General features: G+C 40.7%; 1 protein-coding gene across 14 annotated transcripts in view; it reads right to left on the bottom strand.

Annotated features, from left to right (window-relative positions):
- Nucleotides 1–14,269: 14,269 nt before the first annotated feature.
- RAPGEF2 (Rap guanine nucleotide exchange factor 2) overlaps nt 14,270–25,456 on the bottom strand; it is a 258,238-nt gene continuing 247,051 nt past the window's right edge. For 7 of the 14 annotated variants that reach the window (XM_037993368.2, XM_037993375.2, XM_037993370.2 and 4 more), the window contains 6 exons: nt 24,202–24,354; nt 23,304–23,426; nt 21,515–21,740; nt 20,400–20,959; nt 18,291–18,596; nt 14,270–16,324 (listed from right to left, as the gene is read on the bottom strand). In XM_037993368.2, the coding sequence (XP_037849296.1) occupies nt 16,299–16,324; nt 18,291–18,596; nt 20,400–20,959; nt 21,515–21,740; nt 23,304–23,426; nt 24,202–24,354 (1,394 nt within the window). In that variant the 3' untranslated portion in view covers nt 14,270–16,298. The remainder of the gene's footprint in view (nt 16,325–18,290; nt 18,597–20,399; nt 20,960–21,514; nt 21,741–23,303; nt 23,427–24,201; nt 24,355–25,456) is intronic. The other 7 variants (XM_037993390.2, XM_073017694.1, XM_037993393.2 and 4 more) reach the window with 2 other exon arrangements.

Raw genomic sequence — 25,456 nt, 5'->3', positions numbered from 1 at the left:
CACACACCACCGTGCCCGGCTAATTTTTGTATTTTTAGTAGAGATGGGGTTTCAGCATGTTGGTCAGGCTGGTCTCGAACTCCTGACCTCGTGAGCCACTGTGCCTGGCCCTTTTGATTATTTTTAAGCTTGCACTTGACATTTTGTTTGTTTTTGAGACAGGGTCTCACCCTCTTGCCTAGCCTGGAGTACAGTGGTGTGATCATAGCTCACTGCAGCCTCAAACTTCTGGGCTCAAGGGATCCTCCCACCTTGGCCTCCAGAATAGCTGGGACTACAGGCACACACCACCATGGCTGGCTAATTTAAAAAATATTTTTATAGAGACAGGGTCTCACTATGTTGCCTAGACTGATCTTGAACTGCTGGACCCACCTCAGCCTCCCAAACTGCCGGGATTTTATTAGCCAGTGTGTCCATTCAGGTACTTGACTTTTTAAGGACTTCTGAGACATTTTTCTTAAACCTGTGCTCTGATTTCCTGCCCTGGGCTCACATTTTCCACCCGCTTTCCTGATACTTTCCCCAACCACATCTTAGGCAGGTGCTAAGCAGACCATGCCAGTTCTCTGCATGCTCAGTCTGTGGGTCAGGGAATGGCGGAAGCGCCTGCTTGGGGTGTGCCCTGCATTGTCAGCATCTCCCATGGCAGAGGAGGTGAAGTCAATCATGGCTTGAACACAGCCACCATGCTGCTAGTCCTAGCCCATGAGATGATCTGCTTCCCGAGAAATTGTAACCCATTCTACTTTGCTATCTCTTACAGATTTATGCTGTTACAATATGTTTGTATACTATATGCATCTCGCCATGCATGTTTTAGAAAAATATGTAACAATTTGATTCTTAGGAAAAGTTATTCTATACTAAAATCCAACTATAAAGCAGATTAAATTTTTAAAATTTTTTTTATTTCCATAGGTTTTTGGGGAACAGGTGGTATTTGGTTACACGAGTAAGTTCTTTAGTGGTGATTTGTGAGATTTTGATGCACCCACCACCCAAACAGTATACACCGAACCTGACTTGTAGTCTTTTGTCCCTCACCCGCTTCCTGCCTTCCCTCCTGAGTCCCCAAAGTCTGTTGTGTCATTCTTATGCCTTTGCATCCTCATAGTTTAACTCTCCCTTATGCGTGAAAACATACAATGTTTGGCTTTCCATTCCCGAGTTACTTCACTTAGAATAATGGTCTCCAATCCCATCCAGGTTGCTGCGAATGCCATTAATTCATTCATTTTTATGGATGAGTAGTATTCCATGGGGTGTGTGTGTGTGTGTGTGTGTGTGTGTGTATGTATACACCACAGTTTCCTTAGCCATTCATTGATTGATGGGCATTTGAGCTGGTTCCACATTTTTGCAACTGCGAATTGTGCTGCTATAAACGTGTGTACAAGTATCTTTTTCATATAATGACTTCTTTTCCTCTGGGTAGATACCCAGTAGTGGGATTGCTGGATCAAATGGTGGTTCTAATTTTAGTTTAGTCTTTTTGTTTGTTTTTGTGTTTTGATGGAGTCTCACCATGTCGCCCAGACTGGAGTCCAGTGGTGCGATCTTGGCTCACTGCAAGCTCTTCCTCCCGCATTCAATGCCACTCTCCTGCCTCAGCCTCCCAAGTAGCTGGAACTACAGGTACCCGCCACCATGGCCAGCTAATTTTTTTGTATTTTTAGTAGAGATGAGGTTTCACCATGTTAGCTAGGATGGTCTTGATCTCCTGACTTTGTGATCCGCCCACCTCAGCCTCCCAAAGTGCTGGGATTACAGGTGTAAGCCACTGCACCTGGCCTACTTTTAGTTTTTTAAGGAATCTCCACACTGTTTTCCATAGTGGTTGTACTATGGAAGTGGTTTACATAGTGGTTTACATTCCCAACAGCAGTATAGAAGTGTTCCCTGTTTACCGCATCCATGTCAACATCTATTATTTTTTGATTATGGCCATTCTTGTAGGAGTAAGGTGGTATTGCATTGTGGTTTTGATTTGCATTTCCCTGATCAGTGATGTTGAGCATTTTTTCACATGTTTGTTGGCCATTTGTATATCTTCTTTTGAGAATTGTCTAATCATGTCCTTAGCCCACTTTTTGATGGGATTGTTTGTTTTTTCTTGCTAATTTGTTTGAGTTCCTTGTAGATTCTGGATATTAGTCCTTTGTCAGATGTATAGATTGTGAAGCATTTCTCCCACGTCTGTTTACTCTGCTGACTGTTCCTTTTGCACAACAAAAGCTTTTTAGTTTAATTAGGTCCCAGCAATTTATCTTTGTTTTTATTGCATTTGCTTTTGGGTTCTTGGTCATAAAATCCTTGCCTAAGCCAATGTGTATGAGGGTTTTTTCTGATTTTATCTTCTATAATTTTTATAGTTTCAGGTCTTAGGTTTAAGTCCTTAATCCATCTTGAGTTGATTTTTGTATAAGGTGAGAGATGAGGATCCAGTTTCATTCTCCTACATACAAAGCAGATTTGATTTGAGATTGTGAACTCAGCAGAGCATTTCCCGAGGAGGAAGAAACGCTGAGAGTCTTATGAGACACCTAAAGCACCATAGGTCAGCTTCCAATGACCTCACCCATGACTTGCTAGGGAAACAGCAGGGAGGATTGTTATCTAGAAGAGTTTTTCTTTCTCTCTCATTTTTAGTAATGGAGAATATGTCAATAAATTGGCAGATGATATTAAAACATAGGTAGACATTATGAACCATAAACCATGGACATGTTGAACTTACAAGTCAATCAAGGAAAAGTCTACATTATCCTGGATATGCTGAGAATAAATGCTTAAGAGTTCAACTTCTGGGTTGTGTAGTAATTTTAATTTTATAGTGATACTTGAGTTTATATTAATATAAATATAGTACAGTACATCTATAGCTTTATAGTACTGTTGAATTTTATAGGAATTTGCCAAAATGCTTTCCAAAGCAGCTGTACCATTTTACATTCCTAGAGCAATTTGAGTGATCCTATTACCCCACACCCTCTCCCGCATTTGGTATTTTTAATTTTAGCTGTTCCGATAAGTACATGAAAAACAGTTTTTTGGCTGGGCATGGTGGCTCACGCCTGTGATCCCAGCACTTTGGGAGGCCGAGACGGGTGGATCACTAGGTCAGGAAATTGAGATCATCCTGGCTAACCTGGTAAAACCCCCTCTCTACTGAAAATACAAAAAATTAGCCAGGCATGGTAGCGGGCACCTGTAGTCCCAGCTACTTGGGAGGCTGAGGCAGGAGAATGGCGGGAACCCGGGAGGCGGAGCTTGCAGTGAGCCGAGATCGCGCCACTGCACTCCAGCCCGGGCAACAGAGCAAGACTCTGTCTCAAAAATAAATAAATAAATAAATAAAAGTAAAAGGAGTTTTTCACGGGTGTCCCTTGGCACTGCACCTGGGCACAGCTGCAGTCATGAACTTGAGGTTTTGCTCTTAGCAACATGGTGGCTCGGTAATGACCTGTTATGAACTGAATTGTAGTCTCCCAAAATCCATGTGTTGAAGCTCTAACTCCCAATGTGATTGCATTTGGAGACAGGGCCTTCAAAGAGGTAACTAAGGTTTAGCGAGGTCACAGGGCAGAGGCTTAAACCAACAGGACCGGTGTCCTTATAAGAAGTGGAAGACACCATGGATGCACATTCAGAGGAAAGACGCTGTGAGGACACAGTGAGCCGGAAGCCATCTGCAAGTCAGGGAGAACAAATCTGGGAGGGAGACCTCAGGAAAGAACAAAACTGCCAGCACTTTCATCTTGGACCCCTGCCTCCAGAACTGTGGGAACAACATTTCTATTGTTTAAAACACCCAAGCTGTGGCCACTCTAGCAAACTAATTCAAGGAACAGAAAAGAAAGAGAGCAATCCAAAATAAACTCGTGGAGTCTTTGCCTTCTAATCCCTAATGCTGCCTGTCCCCTCCCACTGCTGGCCTCCAGGTCATCAGCGTCCAGCGTGCACACCAGTACACAGGGGCTATGTCTCCTGGGGGTGCCCATTAGACTCCTGGCTCTCTGCCTGCTCCTTCACAGAGCTCTGTAGCCAATGATCACTAACATCTCCCTCATGGCAGATGTCCATGCAGTGTGTTCCCTGTTTTCCTGATGATGCTTTGGGTTGTCAAAATCAATAATGCTTTTACAGAACAAAATAGGGAACTGGAGTTTGCTACATTTGTATTTAAATTCTTCCCCTAGGGCAGCGGTTCCCAGCCTTTTTGGCACCAGGTACTGGTTTCGTGGAAGCCAATTTTTCCATGGACCAGGCAGGGGGATGGTTTTGGAATAATTCAAGCACATTACATTTATTGTGCACTTTATTTCTGTTATTATTACATTGTAATACATAATGAAATAATCATACAACTCACCGTAATGTAGAATCAGTGGGAGCCCTGAGCCTGTTTTCCTGCAAATAGACGGTCCCATCTGGGGGTGATCAGAGGCAGTGACAGATCATCAGACATTAGATTCTCATCAGGAGCAGGCAACCTAGATCCCTCCCATGCACAGTTCACAATAGGGTTCGTGCTTCTATGAGAATCTGATGCCGCCGCTGGTTTGACAGGAGACAGAGCTTGAGCGATAATGCCAGCAATGGGGATCAGCTGTAAATACAGATGAGCTTCCCTTGCTCACCCGCCCTTCAGCCCCTGCCTGTGGCCCTTCACCAGTCTGCGGCACAGAGGTTGGGAACCATGCCCTAGGGTTCACACGTTCCAAAGAGGTGATCTGGAGACTCCACTTTAGTAATAGAAGGAAGCCCTCCTGCCACACCAGCCTGACCAGGACCAGGCTACAGGAATTGCACACACATCTAGGGACATTTATTGGGTGCATGGCCACAGCAGGAGATGCCACAGGGCTAAGCTGTGGTGAAAGCGAGTTTGCCTCAGAGCACTTTTCTCACAGTTGAAAATTGATTTTGTCCTCACCAGGAAAAAAAAAAAAAGTTCAAACCTCATGCAGACTTTCTGTCACATTTTTTAAAAAAGCATAGAAGCCCATCTCCTCTCTTGAGAACTTCTGGACGGGGATGCCTATACCGCTTCATATATACACGTCACAGAAAAAGTAAGCAGGACCAAACAACTGGAATCCTTCACATTCTTGTATCTGAAAGAGTTCTCAGAAGAGAAATAATCTCTTCTCAAGAGATGGACAGTTTATTTTCAGAGATAAGTTTGTTGCTATGTAGAAATAACCAGGGAAAACGGTTTGCAGTATCTTTAAAAGGGCTAGAATATTTTCCAAATGCCTTCTGATTTCTTATCAGAAATGTGTAAATTTTTTTTTTAGTTGTAAAACTGCACTGTGTGCATTTACTGTTCCCTTTTTTTGCTTTGAATCTCTGTCTTCTTACCCTTTCCTCACTGTATTTACATACAAACTTCCTCGCCTGGGACAGAAGCATGGGCATCGTCTTCACACTTCTGTGTCACATGGAACAGACGACTGTTCTTTCTGCACGGCCAAGAACTTCTCAGTAGAAAAACCGCAGTCTGACCTCAAAAGTTAATCATTTAATTTTGTGAGATAGTGACCATTACCTTGAGCAATTGTTTTAAGGTGGGGAGGGGCAAAAGCTTATTTTGTTCTTGGGATGGAAATGAACATTCTCCAAGGCTTTTGTGCAGCGAGTGATAGGATGAGAACTTGAGCAAGAAAAGACACTCATGAGCTTGAGATAAGTTGTAAATGGGGGTTGAAGCAGCACCTAAAGATGTGGCAATAGAGGATTCTGAATAAGCCGGAGGATGGGAATGGATGCATTTTAAAATTTCAACTAGGAGAATCACCCTTCAACGAAGTGTGGAACCTCACAGAAGAATACCAAAAGCGGAACTGTTTTTTTAGGGCAGGGTGGGTGGTGATGGTGAGGGCAGTGGGAGAGCAGGGAAAGAAGGAAGGGGGAAGGAGAGAAAAAATCTCTTTTATGGTAGAAATCAGCTTACACATATTGAAGAGAGAATAAAGCACCACAATGGTTAATGTGTTTTATTTATTTATATCCCACGTTGTTTCAAAAACACATCCAAGGTGTGGGGTGAGAATCATCTGAAGCTCACTGAAGCACAAATTCCACATTGTGCCTGTCACAACAGGGTGGAGTCTTCCTGTCTGGGTGGACAGAGCTTGATTTAGACACGGTGAAGCCACGCCAGCATTTCAAGGCTGGAGGGTGGTGTTTGCTCTTCAAAGAATATCCTGCAGGCACGTGACCTCCAGCAGGGAAGGTGTCCTTCATCAATGTGGATTGCAAAGGAGCAACCTCTGGGTGAGCCCCAAGGAAGGAAGGAGACCCTCCCTTCGATCCATTTATGAAAGATTAGCTCAGAAAGTCAAGGCTTTGAATGCGTAAAGTGGATACATTTGGGTTTCCTTTCTGGGTCTGGAGGAGAAATGAATTTAAAGCATTTATAAGTAGTTTGTCTCTAATAGTGATATTTATATAAATCCACAGATAAATTGCTTCTTCATGAGCTGACTGGGTAAAATGAAATTTCAAATATGGGTTCATGTTGAGCCGTTGCACTGGCTAAGTAGAGATTCTCTGGTTTGGGGGAACTCTGATGATCGCACACTCTATGGGAGTAAAAAGAAACAGCTATTTAAATATCTTAGGTGCAATCATATGTGACTGACCTTAAAGGACGCTGGAAATCAATGAGGTAAACCACTCTGAGCTCAAACCAGGTAAACTCAGTGCAGCAATCATGGGCAAGATTATGTAGTTACATCTTCAAGTAATGAAGTAAGAGCATGTGGTACCTACCCCAATCTGAGAATGAAAGGATACAATCTTTTGCTGTTATCAGAAGCCTCCAATCTATGAGTGACATTAACTGTTATTAATGGGAAATTCACTTCCCAAAGAGTAGAGTTTTCCTGCTTCAGGAGGGGTCTGCTCCAAACCACGGATGTGAACTATTGTGTTTTTTTTTTTTTTTTTTTTTGCTTTTGAATATTTGCTTATTATTTCACTATTTAATTGTTCTTTCTCATCCTTTCCCTTCCCTCATTTTCCTTGCTGTTCTTCCACCTCCTTTAACACTATTATTTTCATGTTTCTTCCCATATCTATATTTGGTTATTTTTCATTATTTATTTATTTATTTATTTAGAGACAGAATCTCGCTCTGTTGCCCAGGCTGGAGTGCAGTGGTGTGATCTTGGCTCACTACACCCTCCGCCTCCCAGGTTCAAGCAATTCTTGTGCCTCAGCCTCCCAAGTAGCTGGCATTACAGGTGCATGCCACCATGTCTGGCTAATTTTTGTATTTTCCATAGAGATGGGGTTTCCCTAGGTTGGCCAGGCTGGTCTGGAATTTCTGACCTCAAGTGATCCTCCCGCCTCAGCCTCCCAGAGTCCTGGGATTAGGCATGAACCACCGTGCCCGGCCTTCTTGCTTATATTATAATAGAGTGAGAATCTGTAGTGAACAACTTCTGCTCCTGCCTCACAGGTCAGTGAGGGGCCTGCTGGGGAGGGGCGCAGTGGAAGACCAGGCGAGCAGTCTCTCCTCTCCTCAGGAAAGTAAATGGAAGAAAGGACACAAGTACCACAGTTCGCCCATGAGCAGGCTGGTGGTTTTCATTCTACCGGTCCTCCAGCTTTTTGAGGTGAATTTTTGAAATTACCGATTCCACATTGTCAGTGTCCTTCTCTGGGCCTAGTTTTGCATGTGAGCAAATAATTTTAATTTTGCAGGGCTGTGGCTTAACCCCTTTCCCGCTCACATTTCCTATTTGACTCTTCCCATTCTATTTGTTGGCGTTTGCTTGGCTATTTTGATTCTTCTACATTTTCCGTCTTTTGAAAAGCTCTAAAATCTAACCAGCTGATCCAACATTATACAAATTCTATTATTTAAGGATATCCTTGAAGGATACAGTGCTAGAAATAGCTTGGTTTGATGTAGTGCCTGCACTCAATGATTCGCAACCTTTACAATGACACAAAAGAATGAATCAGATGGCTGGGAGCCGTGGCTCATGCCTGTAATCCCAGCACTTTGGAAGGCTGAGGTGGGTGAATCACGAAGTCAAGAGATCAAGACCAACTTGGTCAACATGGTGAAACCCCGTCTCTACTAAAAATGCAAAAATTAGCTGGGCGTGGTGACACGTGCCTGTAGTCCCAGCTGCTCGAGAGGCTGAGGCAAGAGAAGCACTTGAACCCGGGAGGCGGAGGTTGCAGTGAGCCAAGATCACACTATTGCATTCCAGCCTGGGTGACAGAGCGAGACTCCGTCTCAAAAAAAAAAAAAACAAAACAGATGCTTTGGAAAATGCAGTGAATAGATTGTGTGGACTCACCAGTACTGTAATTTTACCTGAAGAGGGTAGAATGCCCCCTTCCTCAACCACATCCAGAGCCTTACCTTATGGATGTATTAACAGAAGTTACAAAGGAAATAGTGTGGAACTTTGAATCCTATGGATAAGAATTTTTTTGACTCAGTTTTAAAAATTAACATTTTCTGCAACTTCCTTATCTTTGTCAATGTTACTTTGTTTTTTTTTTTCCTGAGACAAGTTCTTGCTCTCTTACCCAGGCTGAAGTGCAGTGGTACAATCATAGCTCACTGCAGACTGGAACTGCTGGGCTCAGGTGATCCTACTACCTCAGCCTCCCAAGTTGCTGGGACATATTGGCACATGCTACCAAGCTTGAATAATTTTTTTTTTTTTTGTAAGACAGGGTCTCCCTATGTTGCCCAGGCTGGTCTTGAATTCCTGGGCTCAAGCGATCCTCCCACCTTGGCTTCCCAGTGTTGGCATTACAGGTGTGAGCCATTGTACCCAGACTATTCTCTTTATCTTAAGCATTCAGAGTAGGATCTTGAACATTTTAAAAATTTTGGCTTGGCCGGGTGCGGTGGCTCAAGCCTATAATCCCAGCACTTTGGGAGGCCGAGACGGGCGGATCACGAGGTCAGGAGATCGAGACCATCCTGGCTAACACGGTGAAACCCCGTCTCTACTAAAAAAAAAAAATACAAAAAACTAGGCGGGCGCCTGTAGTCCCAGCTACTCCGGAGGCTGAGGCAGCATAAACCTGGAAGGCGGAGTTTGCGGTGAGCTGAGATCCGGCCACTGCACTCTAGCCCGGGTGACAGAGCGAGTCTCCGTCTCAAAAACAAACAAACAAACAAACAAAAAATTTTGGCTTAACTTTTAAGTTTCTTATATGCTATTAGACACCAAATTCTATTGATTTTTTTTTCCTTTGAATGGCCTTTGAAACCATACTCTCCAAGGCTTTGCTAGCTCAGGCCTGGGATGATAGCAGATTTCCCAGCTAGCTACCTTCCCCCACCTCACCCTCCATCCTGCCTGGTCCTGACTAATCAAGTCATCCTTTCCTACCATTGTCTCATCAAAGATTCTGCCAATTCTTTCTCCTTTCCTTCCTTCTTTTTATAAGCATTTATTAATCCCCTAACATGAACAATCTCTAAACATTTTTTGTGCTAATCTCACGCTCCCTACTTATCCCAACCAGTTTCTCAGTATATTCCGATCATAATGTCCCATCTAATGAGGCATGACTCCTGTGTCCCACAGCCATGCCAATAGCCCTGCCTCTTGCTTTCGTTCACATCTTCAAATGATACTTGAAGCTATAGCTGAAGTCTCGTCTCTTCTTATGGACACTTCAGTCTTCATTGACCTTTCACTCCACTGAACTTCTGTAGTCACACCAAACTGAACTCTTTAAACAGTCTTTTATCCTTTGCTCTTTTTGATTAATCTGAAACCCTTGCTAGCCTTGTTACAAGTCATTTACTTCACTTCTGAATATTCACCAGTCTGAGCAGTTATAGATGCCCCTTCACACATGCATGTTGTCTGATTTTTGAGTCTCCAATTTACCTGTGTAATTGAGGTCTTTTAGGTTGTTTGATATATTCATTTATTAAACACCTTGGCATTATCCCAGGCACTGTTTCTAGATGCTGAGAACAGAGTGGTTATTTAGAGAGGATACACACAAAATAGCTCTCCATCCTGGCCTCATGAAGAACAAGAACATTTCAGAGCCAAGCTTCAGGGAGTTGTTCTAAGACTGGACATTTTATTCAGGTGCGATGACAGATCATTTGGTTGTTCCATAAGAAGTGTCTAAGTTTTTAACAGGATTCCTGCCTTTGATGATTTGCTTTCTTGACCTCATGGGCTCCTTCTTGTTTACGATTTCTGCATCCTCATTGCTTCTCTTAGTCATAGTTTCTGCATACTCACCTCTTTGGTGCATCTTTTTAAAAATTTTTTGCCCTTTCATAGGGATTCCCCAAAGAGAATGTGATAAGGTTGCTAGTTGTTGGCTGGTCACGGCGCTCATTCCAGGACCCTCTTACAGACTGCTGGTGAGCCTACATTGGCAACTCTTGGATCAGGCACCTCCTTCAATCCAGCTGTTATCAAGAACGGAGGGATCACTCTGCAGGTTTTTCCATGTAGAGCCTGAGACACTTCTCTAAAATAAGAAAGTATAACTTGAAGGTGCCTTGGTTCACTTTAATAAAATCTGTAAATATCTAGCATCTAGAAAAGTGCTCAGACCACAGTAAATTAGCTCACTAAACTGTATCTAGAAGCATTGTACATATACATATTTTCATCTTAATACCAAATGTGACACTCAACTGGTCCTAAAACCAATTTTATAGTCCCATTTGGTGAAAAAAAAGTTTCAATCTATATAAAGAAAACCTCACATATTCTGAGATACTATTACTTCATTGGTCCCCATCTGACCACAATGCATTTGGCAAGGACATACAATATTATTATTAAAATGTTCCTTTTCTGAGACAAGAGTCTTGCCCTGTCACCCAGGCTAGAGTGCAGTGGCATGATCATAGATCACTGTAGCCTTTAACTCCTGGGCTTAAGTCATCCTCCTCCTTTAGCCTCCTGAGTAGCTAGGACTACAGGTGCACACCCTTACAACTGGCTATATTTTTTACTTTTTGTAGAAATAGGGTCTTGCTTTGTTGCCTGGGCTGGTTCTTGAATTCCCAGCATCAAGCAATCCTCTTGCCTCAGCCTCCCATAATGCTGAGATTACAGGTATGACCCACTCACTGTTCCTGGCCAAAAGTTTCTTAAATTCTATTAAACTAGCTTTTATTTTTGAGGTGTTGAACACTCTGAACTAAAGTTATTTCACTTTCATTCTTCATAAAACTGGTCATTTGACTCAAATTATTTCAGATATTTTATTCTAGGCTTAGACATTTTTCCCATAAGAATTGTTACAATCTTGATTGCCCATGAAATAAAGCCTTTTCTGGCATTTCTTAACCTTGCATGGAATGTTGTGATTGCCTCTATAAATTTTTCTGGTATATAGCTATGGCATAATAGAAACTAGCTTGCCTTGTACTTGGCTAAAATGTGAATCTTCAAAAAATGCAACTCAGGCCAGGCACGGTGGCTTACGCTTGTAATCCCAGCTCTTTGGGAGGCCAAGGCGGGTGGATCACTTGAGGTCAGGAGTTCAAGACCAGCCTGGCCAACATGGTGAAACCCCGTCTCTACTAAAAATACAAAAATTAGCCGGGTGTGGTGGCGCATGCCTGTAGTCCCAGCTACTTGGCAGGATGAGGCAGGATAATTGCTTGAACCCAGGAGGTGGAGCTGAGATTGCACCACTGCACTCCAGCCTGGATAACAGAGTGAGACTCTGTCTCAAAAAAAAAAAAAAGAAAAAGAAAAAAAAAAGTGCAATTTGTGAATTATTTTTCAGTTCCAGTCAATATTGTTGTCTTACTCTCAAATAGGTAAATTCTCTTTCACTTTAAAATCTTTCTTGGGGTCAGGTGCATTGGCTCACGCCTGTAATCCCAGCACTTTGGGAGGCCAAGACGGCGGATCAGGAGGTCAGGAGATCGAGACTATCCTGGCCAACATGGTGAAACCCCGTCTCTACTAAAAATACAAAAAATTAGCCAGGCGAGGTGGCGGGCACCTGTAGTCCCAGCTACTCGGGAGGCTGAGGCAGGAGAATGACGTGAACCCGGGAGGCGGAGCTTGCAGTGAGCTGAGATTGTGCCACTGCACTCCAGCCTGGGCGACAGGGCAAGACTCCGTCTCAAAAAAAAAAAAAAAAAAAACTTTCTTGAAAGTGTCATGTTGGCCTCAGCTGCAGTTTGCCTTACACATTTCCATCTTATTACCCCTTTCAACAACCTCTGCTGATATTACACCCTTAGTGAATCTTCATAAAATCACTTACCTCTGCAAACAACTTGACCCCTCAGTTGCCACATTACCTTTATTCTCTAGGCAAGCTTTTTTTTTTTTTTTTTTTTTTTTTTAAAAGAATGCTGGTATCGGCCGGGCACGGTGGCTCAAGCCTGTAATCCCAGCACTTTGGGAGGCCGAGACGGGTGGATCACGAGGTCAGGAGATCGAGACCATCCTGGCTAACACGGTGAAACCCCGTCTCTACTAAAAATACAAAAAACTAGCTGGGCGAGGTGGTGGGCGCCTGTAGTCCCAGCTACTCAGGAGGCTGAGGCTGGAGAATGGCGTAAACCTGGGAGGCGGAGCTTGCAGTGAGCTGAGATCCGGCCACTGCACTCCAGCCTGGGCGACACAGCTAGACTCCGTCTCAAAAAAAAAAAAAAAAAAAAAAAAAGAATGCTGGTATCATGGGATAAAGCACTCAAGAGAGTTTCCTATTTTTCTTTGGTATGAATGTAGTGCACTGGTGTTGAGAGGCAGAGACCAAAAGGCATGTTGACACATGCATCCTCAGAAGCTTGCATTATTCAAGAATATTTTGGGATATTATCAGTGAACTAAAGGTAAAAGACATTAAGTCATAGATGAGCATAAAATCTACACCTCCCAAAGCAGAGAAATGGATTGAAGCTGAGAAAAACATTCTGAGGACTTCAACCTGTATGTATGAAAACGCAGATCCAAGTCTGTGTGGCCTCTTTGATTAGGGTGGAGAGCATCAGACCTTCACCAAAACCTTCTACAATATCCCTAAAACTTGGCAAAGTTCTATTATTAACATAACATAGATTAAACTCTGTCCCTGCAAACTGTTACACTTGGCAAATACTTATTTCTTGAAACCCTTAAGTGGAGACCAGTCTTGTGCTACACAGAGGTATCCTAAAACGTAAGTCTAATAAAACCTAAAAGGATAACAAACGATGGCCTATTTGTCACTGTCTCATATTTTTAGCAGAACACAAACAGTGATGATAAATGTTATTTTCCAAAACACCAGATTCTTAGTATTTTTTTTTAAAGCTTAAGAAAATTAAGCTTTCTGAGTGACAGTTTGGATAAAGTCCCTGAGGAATGGGTTTTAGAGTGAAAAGACAACACAGGTGAGCATGTAACAACATACACAAACACGCAGGTTCTTCATTTTTTAAAAGGTGTGGTTGAAGCTACTAGAATGGTAAATAAATAAATTGCCCGACTCTTTTGGTGTCCAGGTTTTCAAAATTTACTCAGCGACACAGCTGGCACAAATGCCTTGGAAAGACCTTGAAGCCTGGCCCTGGCCATTTTCCGGTTAGCTTCTGGAGGGACCTTCTTCCCGCTCCGCTTCAGACTCCCTCGCATTTTCCAGTGTTTGGTGCCTTGGCTTCCGGTTGCTTCTACTCCGACTTCTGAGACTTCTCAGTGGCTGATGGATAATACTTTTAGTTATGCCTGCTTGAGGAAAAGAAATGAGTCACTCATTTAAAAATGTCCTTAAGCAGGCTGCTACTTAACTGGTTTTTACCTTTTAAAATTAAGTGCCCTTCTGATAGACTAAAGTATTATTCAGACACGAGACATCAGCACTCATATCAATATTGTGTACTAATTAGAAGTCCAGAATCACTAGCTAAATTGTACTCTTCACTTAATGATCGCGACCTTGAATGTCAGTTTAAGTTCTCTGAGGTCCTGTCTCTCAGTATGTATACCGGGAACCAAAATATTATGTACCATAAAGATTATTGTTGGAAACGGTTGAGAAGAGACAAATGTTATGCAAATATATTGTGACAGCATCTTCATTTTCAAGAAACACTGAATTCTGAACGTGGTTTGGTTGGTGCTAACATTAATGATATTAATTGCTTTGGATCAACAGAGATCTGCCTAAAATAAATAGGCTATTGGGCAGTTTCCAATAACCCAGAGGCTAAATCTCTCCAGCCGAAGGACTTGCTTCTGCAGGAGACTAAAGGCTTCTATTCCACTTTAATAATAAAAAGCATGCATGATTCATTAAGTATATAGGCAAGGCTTTACGTTATATTTATTTATTTTCCAGCTTGTACAAACTGGATGTAGAAGCATAAACATAGTACATTTCTACCATCTTCAACAAAAATATAACCAATATGTACAATTATTGTATTAAAAATACAAAAGGGATACAGACTCCACCAATGTCTTTCTAAAAGACATACAGGTACAAGTAGTATCAAAAGTATGAGGAAATCACCAGTTAATTGTACATTCTGCACTTGACATCACAGAGCGAACTGAGATTAGCAGTCCTATGTTCTACAATTACTTAATGCTTAGATAACATTTGTGCAACTTGTGGTAGAGCTAGATTTCTGTCTTTCTATATGCACATGAGGTCCATAGCCTATATAATAAAACTGGCAAATAATGCATATTACATGTAAAATTACAAATGCATAATTGACAATGTAATATATAAGTAGACAAATGCCATGATACAGAAGAGAATTATTAAATAAAGCACTGACATTTTTTGATACAGTGAAAAAACACTGCAATTCCACTTTTAAAATTTGAAGCTATTTACGTTTATCTACTGATCAATATGATCAGCTGAATTTAATGGAAAAAAAATCCAAGACCAGCAGTTCCTCACATTTGAGTACTACTCAGATTGGCAGCCTTCACTTTTCCGGAGTCTGTGCAAAAACAACACAAAAATAGAGTGGAGGGGTCATTTCAGTCATTAAAGGGTTAATAGCAGCTGTGAGCAGATGGTGCTACACTTAGGCCTTCTCTATATGCAGCGTCCATAAAGCCACTGGGAGGTTAGTCTTTGGTGACTAACCTGCCTTGCAAAGGCTGGCATATCTAACCAGGTTTTTGATCTTTTATCACATTTAAAGGCTTGTTTATTCCCTAATGCCAATTCAATAAAGGGAGGCTGTCTTGAAAGAGCAGTATAAACAGCTGGCATTAGCTCCAACATCCCAAGCTGCTTTCACTGCAATGCTATCCAGTTATAAATGTTTCTCTTAAAAAAAAAAAAAAAAAAAAAAAGAAAAACAAAACCTAAACCTCTAAATTAACAAAAATCAAAGAATATAACTTAAAAATGGGGTTTGCCATCCATCTCAATGGAGCAGGACACATCCGCCAATGACACCGTCCTGCCTCCATAAGGCTCAGACAAGACACAAGGGTCCTAGTTCCCTCCCCTGGCCATGTGCAAACAGTTTTACAGAAGAACCCCATCCACTGGGGAAGGAGCAGATGAGGTGTCTTGGTATTAATTGGCTAACATTTCATACTTCCAGGATAGGGCACTTCGCGGGTGAGACCAGAAGGACATGGGAAGCCAGGGTCACAAGCCAGGTTTTCCCGTCTTCTTGGTGTGGCCACACCCTGTCCGGCATATTTGGTTTTTCAGAAACCAGGCTGGCAACCCTACTTAAGGTTTAAAATAATACTGTAATCATTAAATGGATATACATTTACTCTCTGAACAAAATCTCTAAACTCATTTTTTTTTTTTTAAAGGAGGACATTGTAAACAAGTGGACAAGCACTGTACTCAAAGGATTTCATTGTTTTTCTTTGTCTTCCTTGGTGAGTTAAAGGCCCCAAGTAGTTCAATGGCTAGCTTTTCTCATTATCCCAATGAGATCAAGTGCTAGGACTGGATTGAAATCTAAAAGGAAGATTAAAAAAAATCCTTCCAGGCATTGAGAAGTGCAGCCAGAGTGAATCATCTTGTTGGGATGATCTTGGAATTTGGAATGATACTGTGTGATGTGGCAGGCAGCAACAGTGGGAGCTCGAAGATTGCTGCACTGTGCATTTCAAGCAACAAAGTCTGAAAAGTGCCAGGGCAATTTCTTCACAGTATTTCACATGCAAAGGGGAAAGGAAGAAGGGGAGAAGAAGCCCCATGCTGCTTTTAAGGCAGGGAAGGAGGCAAACTGGTCCACCATCCTCAGAATGTGAGTTCCAAGGCTCCAATGCTCGGGACATCTTCCTGTGCTCTCCCTTCAGGTGGCTCGCTCTGGATCCAGAAAAGCCTGTGCCTCAAACAGCAGAAACTTGTTCATCTTCTGCAAATACAGCAGGGAAGAAAAAGAAATAAATGAGCAAGCAAGTAATTTCTTGTGCTACAGAGAATATATTCACTGATGTGCTAAATAAAAATATCATATTCTTTTTAGTAGAGCTCACTTGGAATCCTTGTCTTTTTTCCTAAGCAATGATGAACAACAATAAAAAGGTTAAAGTGTATGCAACACATATCTTTACATATATACACACACACAATATTAAAAAGATATGCATTGTATAATTTTGTTCAGAAAGTTAATAAATTCATTTTAAAAAGTTGTAAAACAGCGTGTGTCATTTTTAAAAAATAATATAAGATCAGATACACACACAAAGTCTAAGATATGTAACCACATTTTAATAATGGCTGTCTGCAAGTGGTAGGATTTTAAGTAATTTTCATTTGTAATGTTTTTCTATTTATTTAATTTTTTTGAGACAGAGTGTGGGTTTGCCATCCACAGTGCAGTGTTCTTGGCTCACTGCAACCTCCGCCTCCCGGGCTCAAGTGATTCTTCTGCCTCAGCCTCCCGATCTCCCGGTCATGTGTTGCTTTTATCTATGATTGTGTAATCAAACATGTTAAACTGAAAACTTTAAAGAGGATGGGAGGACATAATCTCCTTCCTCATTCTCAATTCAGCACGGTCAGATAGGTTTGTAGAAAGAATGCACAGAGTTACAGACAATGTGGGTTCCTTCGTTCCCTCCCTTTCTCCCTCCCCTTCTCTCTTTCTTTTAGAGACAGGGTCTTGCTCTGCTACCTAGGCTACGGTGCAGTGGCACAATCATGGGTCACTGCAGTCCTGAACTCCGGGGCTCAAGTGATCCTTCCACTTCAGCCTCCATAGTAGCTAGGACTATGGGCACATGCCACCACACCTGGGTCATTTGAAAAATATTTTTATGGAGACAGGTCTCACTTGTTGCCCAGGCTTGTCTCAAACTCCTGGCCTCAAGCAATCCTCCCACCTCAGCCTCCCAAAGTGCTGGGATTACAGGCATGAGCCACTGGGCTGGCTGATAGTGTATCTTTCTTTATCAGACTTTCATTTCCAAATGAGTCCCAATTCATTAAAAGTGCAAATACAAAGTTTCCACAGAAAACTTTACCATCCACCTTTGAGAGTCCTAGATGCTTCTAAAATTCTTGAAAACAGCACAAACTTGTGAGATTTTTATTTTCTTTTTCTTTTTTTGAGACAGAGTCTCCCTCTGTCGCCCAGGCTGGAGTGCAGTGACATGTTGTTGGCTCGCTGCAACCTCTGCCTCCCGGGCTCAAGTGATTCTCCTGCCTCAGCCTCCCGAGTAGCTGGGATTACAGGTGCCTGCCACCACACCTGGCTAATTTTTGTATTTTCAGTAGAAACAGGGTTTCACTATTTTGGCCAGGCTAGTCTCAAATTCCTGAGCTCAAGTGATCTGCCTGCCTCGGCCTCCCAAAGTGCTGGGATTATAGGTGTAAGCCATCGTACCTGCCTTATTCTTTTTCTCAAAATAGGGTCACAGAAGTACTTCAATTTTAGTGAAAATTAGAAAAGAAATCAAGTCATATAAACACTATATTTTAAGTGACTCCCTCCATCATCTTTGGCATTTTTGCCATTTAGGGAAACACACACACAGACACACAGAAAGCCGTCAAATTTTAGTGAGAATTAGAAAAGAAATCCATTTATATACACACTGTATTTTAAGTGACTCCCTCCATAATCTTTGGCATTTTTAAAGCCATTTAGGGAAACACACACACACACACACACACACACACACACACACACACACACACACACACAGCAGTCAACAGCCGTAACCCTAAATTTGGAACTCTGAATATAGTGTTCTTTGTGTGGTGTATGGTTAGACATAGCTGACTGCAGTGTTAAGAAAACAGAAATGCCTTGGGAAGCAGCATAAGTGAACACATCTAACTTGGAGGTTTTAGGAATATTTATGTGTATATACCATCCTCCTCGGTGGAAAACCCTTGGGACTGATAGGGGGCGAGGCGCGGGTCGGACTCGTTCGGCTTATGCCACTGAGGTTTGTTCACAGGCCTGCTGCTGGTGGGATGCCCATGTGGCTGCTGTACAGATGAAGGCCCAGCTGTGTCGGAGGATCGTGCGACCATCCGCGATCTCTGAAGGGCCACGTTGTAGTCCGGAGGTTTCCTGGCTGGATGGGAGTGCCCTTCTGGAAAGTCAGTAATGGGAATTCCAATGTAGCCGGGAGGGGTGGGCGGGGGCTCTCGATACCTGCCCTCCTTTCGTGCTAGAGTAGAAACAATGCACCAGCATTAAAAAGTAGTTCATGCCACAGAAGTTTAATTAAAAATATAAAAATAATTATCAAAACAGCATCCACAGTGTAGCAGCAAATGTGAATTTGTGTGGTATGGGTTAGAGGTGTGGTGTGAGGCAGGCCAGGGAATGCATGTTAATTAAACCAAATTTCACAATGCTTATCACTGTGTGGTGAAATAGTTGGTGAGAAAAGCTGCTAGTCCATCTAAGTACTTTCATCTTTAAATGGGCTGCTTCTCTGTTTAAAATAGTTTGTAACTATAAAATAGTAGCAAGATTAAAACCTAACCCCTGGACCTATTGGAAAGACTGAAGCACAGGAAGAACCTAAGTACACAGCACTATGCCTGGAACCTGTTTGTGCTTGGTACAAGTTTCCTTTTTCCTCTCTGCCTGCCGGATCTGCCCTTTTACTGGGCATTTATCTTTACCAGGCAGAGAAGCAATTCCACATCATTCTTGGGTCTCAGGACTTCACTTACGGAAACAGTGAATTAAAATAAATTTGGAAAAGTCACACAAAGGATACCAATTTAAAAACTCTAAAACTATTACTATAAGGTGTCTATTTTTCTTAAAATCCCTTTATTGATGCTCATGACCTAGAATATGAAACCTACTGTATAGGCAACTAAAACTAAAGTTTTATTTTCTTGAACATTTTAAACTCAACTGTTAGGAACTAAAAATCATTCTTCCTTCCTTTGCAATACAAATTCCGAGTATTAGTTGTAAGCACTTGAAAAAGTCCAACCTAAGAATATTTACTGTTTTCTCCTTATTCATTGTAAAAGGATATTAAACTTGAAATCTATCCATGACTATTTACATGGCTAAATAACTACAATTTTCCTACTAATAAAAGTAATGTCTGTAATGATTATACTCCAGAATTTCTCACTCTACAACCAATAATCTGTTTCTACACTTCATCTATATAGATGTTAATTGTGCCATAGAAAATACATCTCAACAGGAGTGAGGGAGCATGACGGCCTCTTCTAACAGAAACAGCAGCACCAATAGCTTTCATGTACTTAATGAATCTACTATCTGGGCACTGTTCTAAATACTTTGCATAAATTTCCTTGAATCCTCACACTTACTCTATTAAGTAGAAATTATTAAGCTCGTTTTACAGATAAGGAAACAGGCACTGCTTTGTATTTTCCCCAATGTCACAAAACTAATAAAGTGGCAAAACAGGGATTCAATCCCCAGTCCGCCTGACTCCAAAGCCCGTGCTCTTAGTCACTGTACTATTAGCACCTCTCCCTCCTTCTGCAGTGTGCACAAATAATTGCTTATCAAGAATCGATGTGTGTGCAGAATAAAAATCAATGGAAGACTTTTAAATATACAAAGTGTATAGTTCTAAACACAATCAAGGGAACAAAATAGAAGAATAAAAGATATAAAAGAGTTTCAATTAAAGAAAAATTTCTCCTCTATGAAAAATAGGAATCCATCCTGATTTTTAGGTTAAGAGAAAAAAATTAGACTAGATCATATCCACAATGACAATCTACTGATCCTAATAGCTAAGATTTACTGAATGTTTTTTTATGTAGGAATATATCTGTATGTACCTGACCACAAAACCTGGGCTCTTAACCACTATTGATTTCAAAGACCTTAACACACCACCACTTTGGAAGTACAATGGAGAAAATGAGGAAAAGAACCAACAAACACATAATTTTACTATTGTAATAAGTTACATTAAAGACATGATCCAGACATGACAAAGTCCCCCAATTTTAAAACTTACCAATGAGCCCCTTTGTAGTACTTGATGCCACAGCTATGTGGGCAGGCATGGGGACTGACTTGGTTTCTTCTGTGGTCACAGATGTTATGCTACTGCTTTCGGCTTCAATGGAAACGTCCTTTCCACCCCTCCGCTTTATTGTGCCTGTGTCACCTTCTGAGTCTTCTCCCCAGTAACCTGTGGAAGACGCCCAGCTTGCTCGGGACTGGGCTTGTTCAAGGCTCTCTCTACTTTGATTTTGCCGGTTATACTTTGTGCTATGATCAGAAAACATGATTTGGTCCATATGGCTGCTTGATGCCCATAAACCTGCAGGATCCCCTGAATAATCAAAGTGAGTGTGCCCAAATGGAAGAGTCTCCCAGCTTCTCTGGTGCTGGATTGTCTGTATATTATCATGGGAGCCACTTGAGCATGACGTCCAGCTCCCACGGCCACTGTCAGCAGCATCAAGCGACGCGCGATCCCCCTGATCCTGGGAAAGTTCCTCTGTGCTTGGAGAAGAAATCACTGTAGCTGTAGCATATAAGCCTCGACCCTCGGACATTGGTGCATAGGACCTAAGTGGTTAAAAGAAACGGAAAAGAAAAAAAAAAACAAACCAAGATTGATAACTAATTCAACTATGATAAAACCAAAACACCCTTTTTCCTAGAAAGGTAGCTTGCTTTCATCCCAGAAACAGGATAAAAGTAGCACTGAATTGCCTTATAGTGGCCAGTTCTGCCACGTCTAGCCTTCTGAGTTTGTCATTACTATAAAAAAGGCATGGGGGAAAAGAACGCAACGTGACATAAAAAAAAAAAAAAATTTTCCGACAACGATAAGGATGGCTCAATATAATTTATTTCAGGATGGATCCTACAGTCACCCTCTGCCTTTAAAACAGAACAATTGTGTTCCACTAAAGAAAAAACTTAACTAAAAAAGCAGTCTGCTTAACAAAAATAACATGATACTTAGTGTAGAAATTGTGAAAAATCAGAACTGGGATGGGAAAAAAATTCTTAGGCATTATGTAAAATAAATAAAAATAAACATCTGGGAGAAAAGACTCATTACCAAAAGAGAGATGGAGGGATAAATTCAAAAGAACACTAAGAAAAGCCACCTACCCCAAGCTATATTGATCAGGTTCCATCATGGTCCGCCTCTCCATCCTGCCCACCCCTAGGTTTGTTTCCACGATGCTGACAGAATGCCTCTGGCGCCTCTCATCGTGCAGTGAGACTGGCACTGAGTCAAAAGACGAATTGCTGACAATACTGGATCGTGAAGAAATTTCACTGTGACCAGAATCTGAAAAATTATCCACAGTACCACTGGGAGCCAAAGTATAGCCTGCATGAGAAACACGACCATATTAATTAGACTCTCTAGGTTCATAACACCAAAGGGAAGTATACCAAATAGAAGCAAAAATAAAATGCAGGCATAGATATCTCTATAGAAGTGGGGAGAAAAACTCCGTTTCACTTGTAGATACCACATGACTAAGAGACAAATGTTTTATTCTAATGAAGCTTAAGTTGTTTAATTAAAGTTTAGAGAGGAAAAAAGAAAGTATCCTACAAGCTAGGAAAACATGCAGAAAAGGCACCACTCGACTATTCTTAGCTCCCTTACCTATATCATTACACTATTAGTCTATAGAAAAGAAATCACAAAGAAAACTGGTCAGATTTTAAAGTATGTTTTTTTCAAAATGCAAAGCCACTGATCTTGTTTTCAACAGTTTTCAATTTTTAGAACTTGTATGGCATAGAATAATTCAACTGGAAATATCTGTATCCTACTTATAATTTTAAGTAAACATATAAACAAAAATAAGAAATAAGACCTGAAGATGTCTTTGAATTTTTGCCATTTGGTTTTTCAATATTAATACTGGTTGAATCACATAAAAGCCAATTGTTTTGAAGGAGTTAATGGGCACTTTTCACTTTATTAGTTTTGTGACATTGGGGAAAATACAAAGCAGTGTATCACAAGATCGTTACTACAGAATATCTAAACAGATGTCCACTTCTTGGCCTGAAAGGACCCATAACTCTCTCTTGTTACTAAAAATAATTTTGAAAGTCACAACGGAAGGGGACTATCTTGATTTTTTTTTTTTTTTTTTTTTTTAGATGGAGTCTCCCTCTGTTACCCAGGCTGGAGTGCAGTGGCGGATCTCGGCTCACTGAAAACTCCACCTCCTGGCTTCAAGCGATTCTCCTGCCTCAGCCTCCCGTGTAGCTGGGATTACAGGCGGGTGCCACCATGCCCGGCAATTTTTTTTTTTTTTTTTTTTTGTATTTTTACTAGAGACAGGGGTTTCACCATGTGGGTCAAGCTAGTCTCAAACTCCTGGCCTCAGGTGATCAGCCTGTCTCGGCCTCCCAAAGTGCTGGGATTACAGGTGTGAGCCATTGTGCCCGGCCCTATCTTGATGTTTTTAATGAAAAAAATCCAAATCTTCTTTCTCGATATTCATTTTTTTTCTTGTCTACATTACTAGGGATCTCATGTTACTTAAGTATTTATTTTATATTATATGCAATGCAAATTTCTTCAATGCCACTTACCTAAGAAAAACTAAAATCTAGAGCATCTACATGTTGCCAGTTTAAGTATGTTCCTTCAGTATATTGGTAATTCCTGATTTATTTTTTAAAGGCTGCACAGGTCTTGATAAGATATAATGTGTTCATTTATAAAACGTCTTTTTATAAAACCACACTGCAAGATCTGACAGATAAGATTTAAAGCCTTCCCTGAACAGTCTGCTAAAAAAAAAATCTTCGGAAAAATAAATCACTCAGATGGAGCACTTGACATATGGAGGAATTCTCCCATTTTCATTAACTAATGAGATGATTCCTCTCTTTCCCACCCCGTTTTTGGTTCTATAAACCCCACCTATCCCATAGGTCCGTGGTGCATTGTTATTCTTGTTACTGTTCTCACTTCCAAGAGAAGAGGAGGAACTGGTTAAGTCCAACTGCCCGGAGCCAAAAGATCTCAGCTGATTGCCACTGCCACCTAACAACAGGATGAGAAAAGAATTGAGATGCATCCATGTAACAAGGACAGGAGAGACTGATACCCATACAAAATGCACAGATGTCTGAAATATCCACCAAGTAAAGCAATACCTGTTGTGTCAGTGAAATTTAACAATGTATTAAGCCCCTTTGGCCTTCCTTTAGGGAAAATTCAGTCCTAGCCATTTATTATTGGCTTACACTCATTCAGTTAAAACGGTAGGAGGAGGAAGAAGCCTTAAGAGTTATGCAGCAGAAAATTACCTACTCTTTTAATATGAGAAGGTATCAACATAAGGAGGTGACTCTGAGTACCTAAAATATAGTCTCTTTAAAAATAAAACAAGGTAGCAACCAAAAAGGTAATCAAGACCTGTGTTAATACAATGAAAAAATAAATCAGGAAGATACTAGTTTTTCATGTTTTCAAAGCCCTCTTCTCTGTATTAATGTCATAGAACCAAATTTAGTTAGAACAAATTTTAATATAAAAAATTCTTTGTATATTTATCATGAATAAAAAGTAAATGTATTTTTAAAAGGCTTCTTATAGTTATAAATTTAATACTATTTATTGTAAGTATAACATTTTTAAAAACCGCCATTCTTCCAAATTTATAAACTGAGGAAAAAAAAATCCATTGGGCAATTACAGATGAGCTCATCTTAAATGACGATAACATTAAGAATTATGTAATACATAACTCTGGAATTTCCCATAGCCAAAATGTACAGGTTTCAATACAAGAAAACAAAAAGTAATTTAATTCTACCTTTCCTTGGAGAACTCTGTGGAGAAGTAGGAGGAGAAGAAAGCTGCGAAGACGCATTTGATATTGTGTCTTCAGCTTGCTTCTTGTGACGTTCCAAACTTCCTTCTTCAGACAAAGAAAGAATTTTCTTTAAAGCTTGTGGAGAGTTTATGCCTATAATAGAAAAAAAAAACCTTACATATGTATTTTCAAGTCTGAAAATAAACACCATTTATGACTGAAAAACTCTTTTGTGCTAAGATTTAATATCATTACATTGAGGTTCAACCTATTTACAATGTAAATGTTCTTTGTATTCTTCATGGTCCACAGAGTAAGTGCCTACAGAAGTCATGAGATACCTGTAGTTTGGTTTCAGGCTGATATCTGCCAGAGTACCAGAAATAGTTTGCTTTTGATATTTTACATTAGATTCTAAACTTTGAAGTAGTCACCATCTTTATTCAACAATATATTAGTAAACAATGAAGAAAAAATGGACAATTTGGACACACTGAATTTAGGATGGAAGTGGCACAGCTAGAGAAACCAAATTTGAGTTGGAAACTGTTCTGTATCCTTGGAAAGGGGTAGCTCAAGGGAAGTGAGAATAAAGGGAGAAGAGTACAGAGGCAAGAGCTAAGAGGAGCTAACCAGGAAAGTGAATGAAGGTGCTCTAAGGAATTCCATGCAGTTAATACTTGATCAAGTAAACAGATGAAAGAGAAGGGCGGAAGAGACCATGAAAGTGCTGTGTCACAAAACCTTGGAAGGTGGTTTCAGAAGAAGGAAGTGAGCCAGCACCTTGTGTAGGATCCAACAGGATGAGAGGGGAGGAAAAATTATTCTATATGTCAATGTAAGATGATTTCCCTCCTCAAAATTATTTTTCATAAATGAGGAAGTTACACTAAAATATTTTTAATAGGCACTCTCAATTTTATTTTGAACAACAGAGATATTTGGGAAGGCACTACAGCCTGAAACCACCTCAGATTAGTGTTAGCAAAATTTAACAAAGATTTAATCCTTCATTTCACTTCATGTAAGCAGTCTGATGTTGTTTTAATACAATCTTTTTTTTAAAAAAACCTTTTAAAGCAATACTTTGATTACATGTAGAAATAATATACACAGGAAATAAAGCTAATTGAATGGGTAGTTTTGATGTGGAAAAAATTTCCAAGGCCAGCATCACACACAGATTCAAAAAGTACTATCTTTCAAACCATGTGGATGGATGAGAAGATGTTATGCCTGAGAAAGCTGTGTTAGA

This window comes from Chlorocebus sabaeus, chromosome 7 (genome assembly GCF_047675955.1).
Source record: "Chlorocebus sabaeus isolate Y175 chromosome 7, mChlSab1.0.hap1, whole genome shotgun sequence".
NCBI classification, from domain to species: Eukaryota; Metazoa; Chordata; class Mammalia; order Primates; family Cercopithecidae; genus Chlorocebus; species Chlorocebus sabaeus.
Note: the sequence above shows the minus strand (reverse complement) of the source record. Positions and strands in the feature narration are given on the sequence as shown.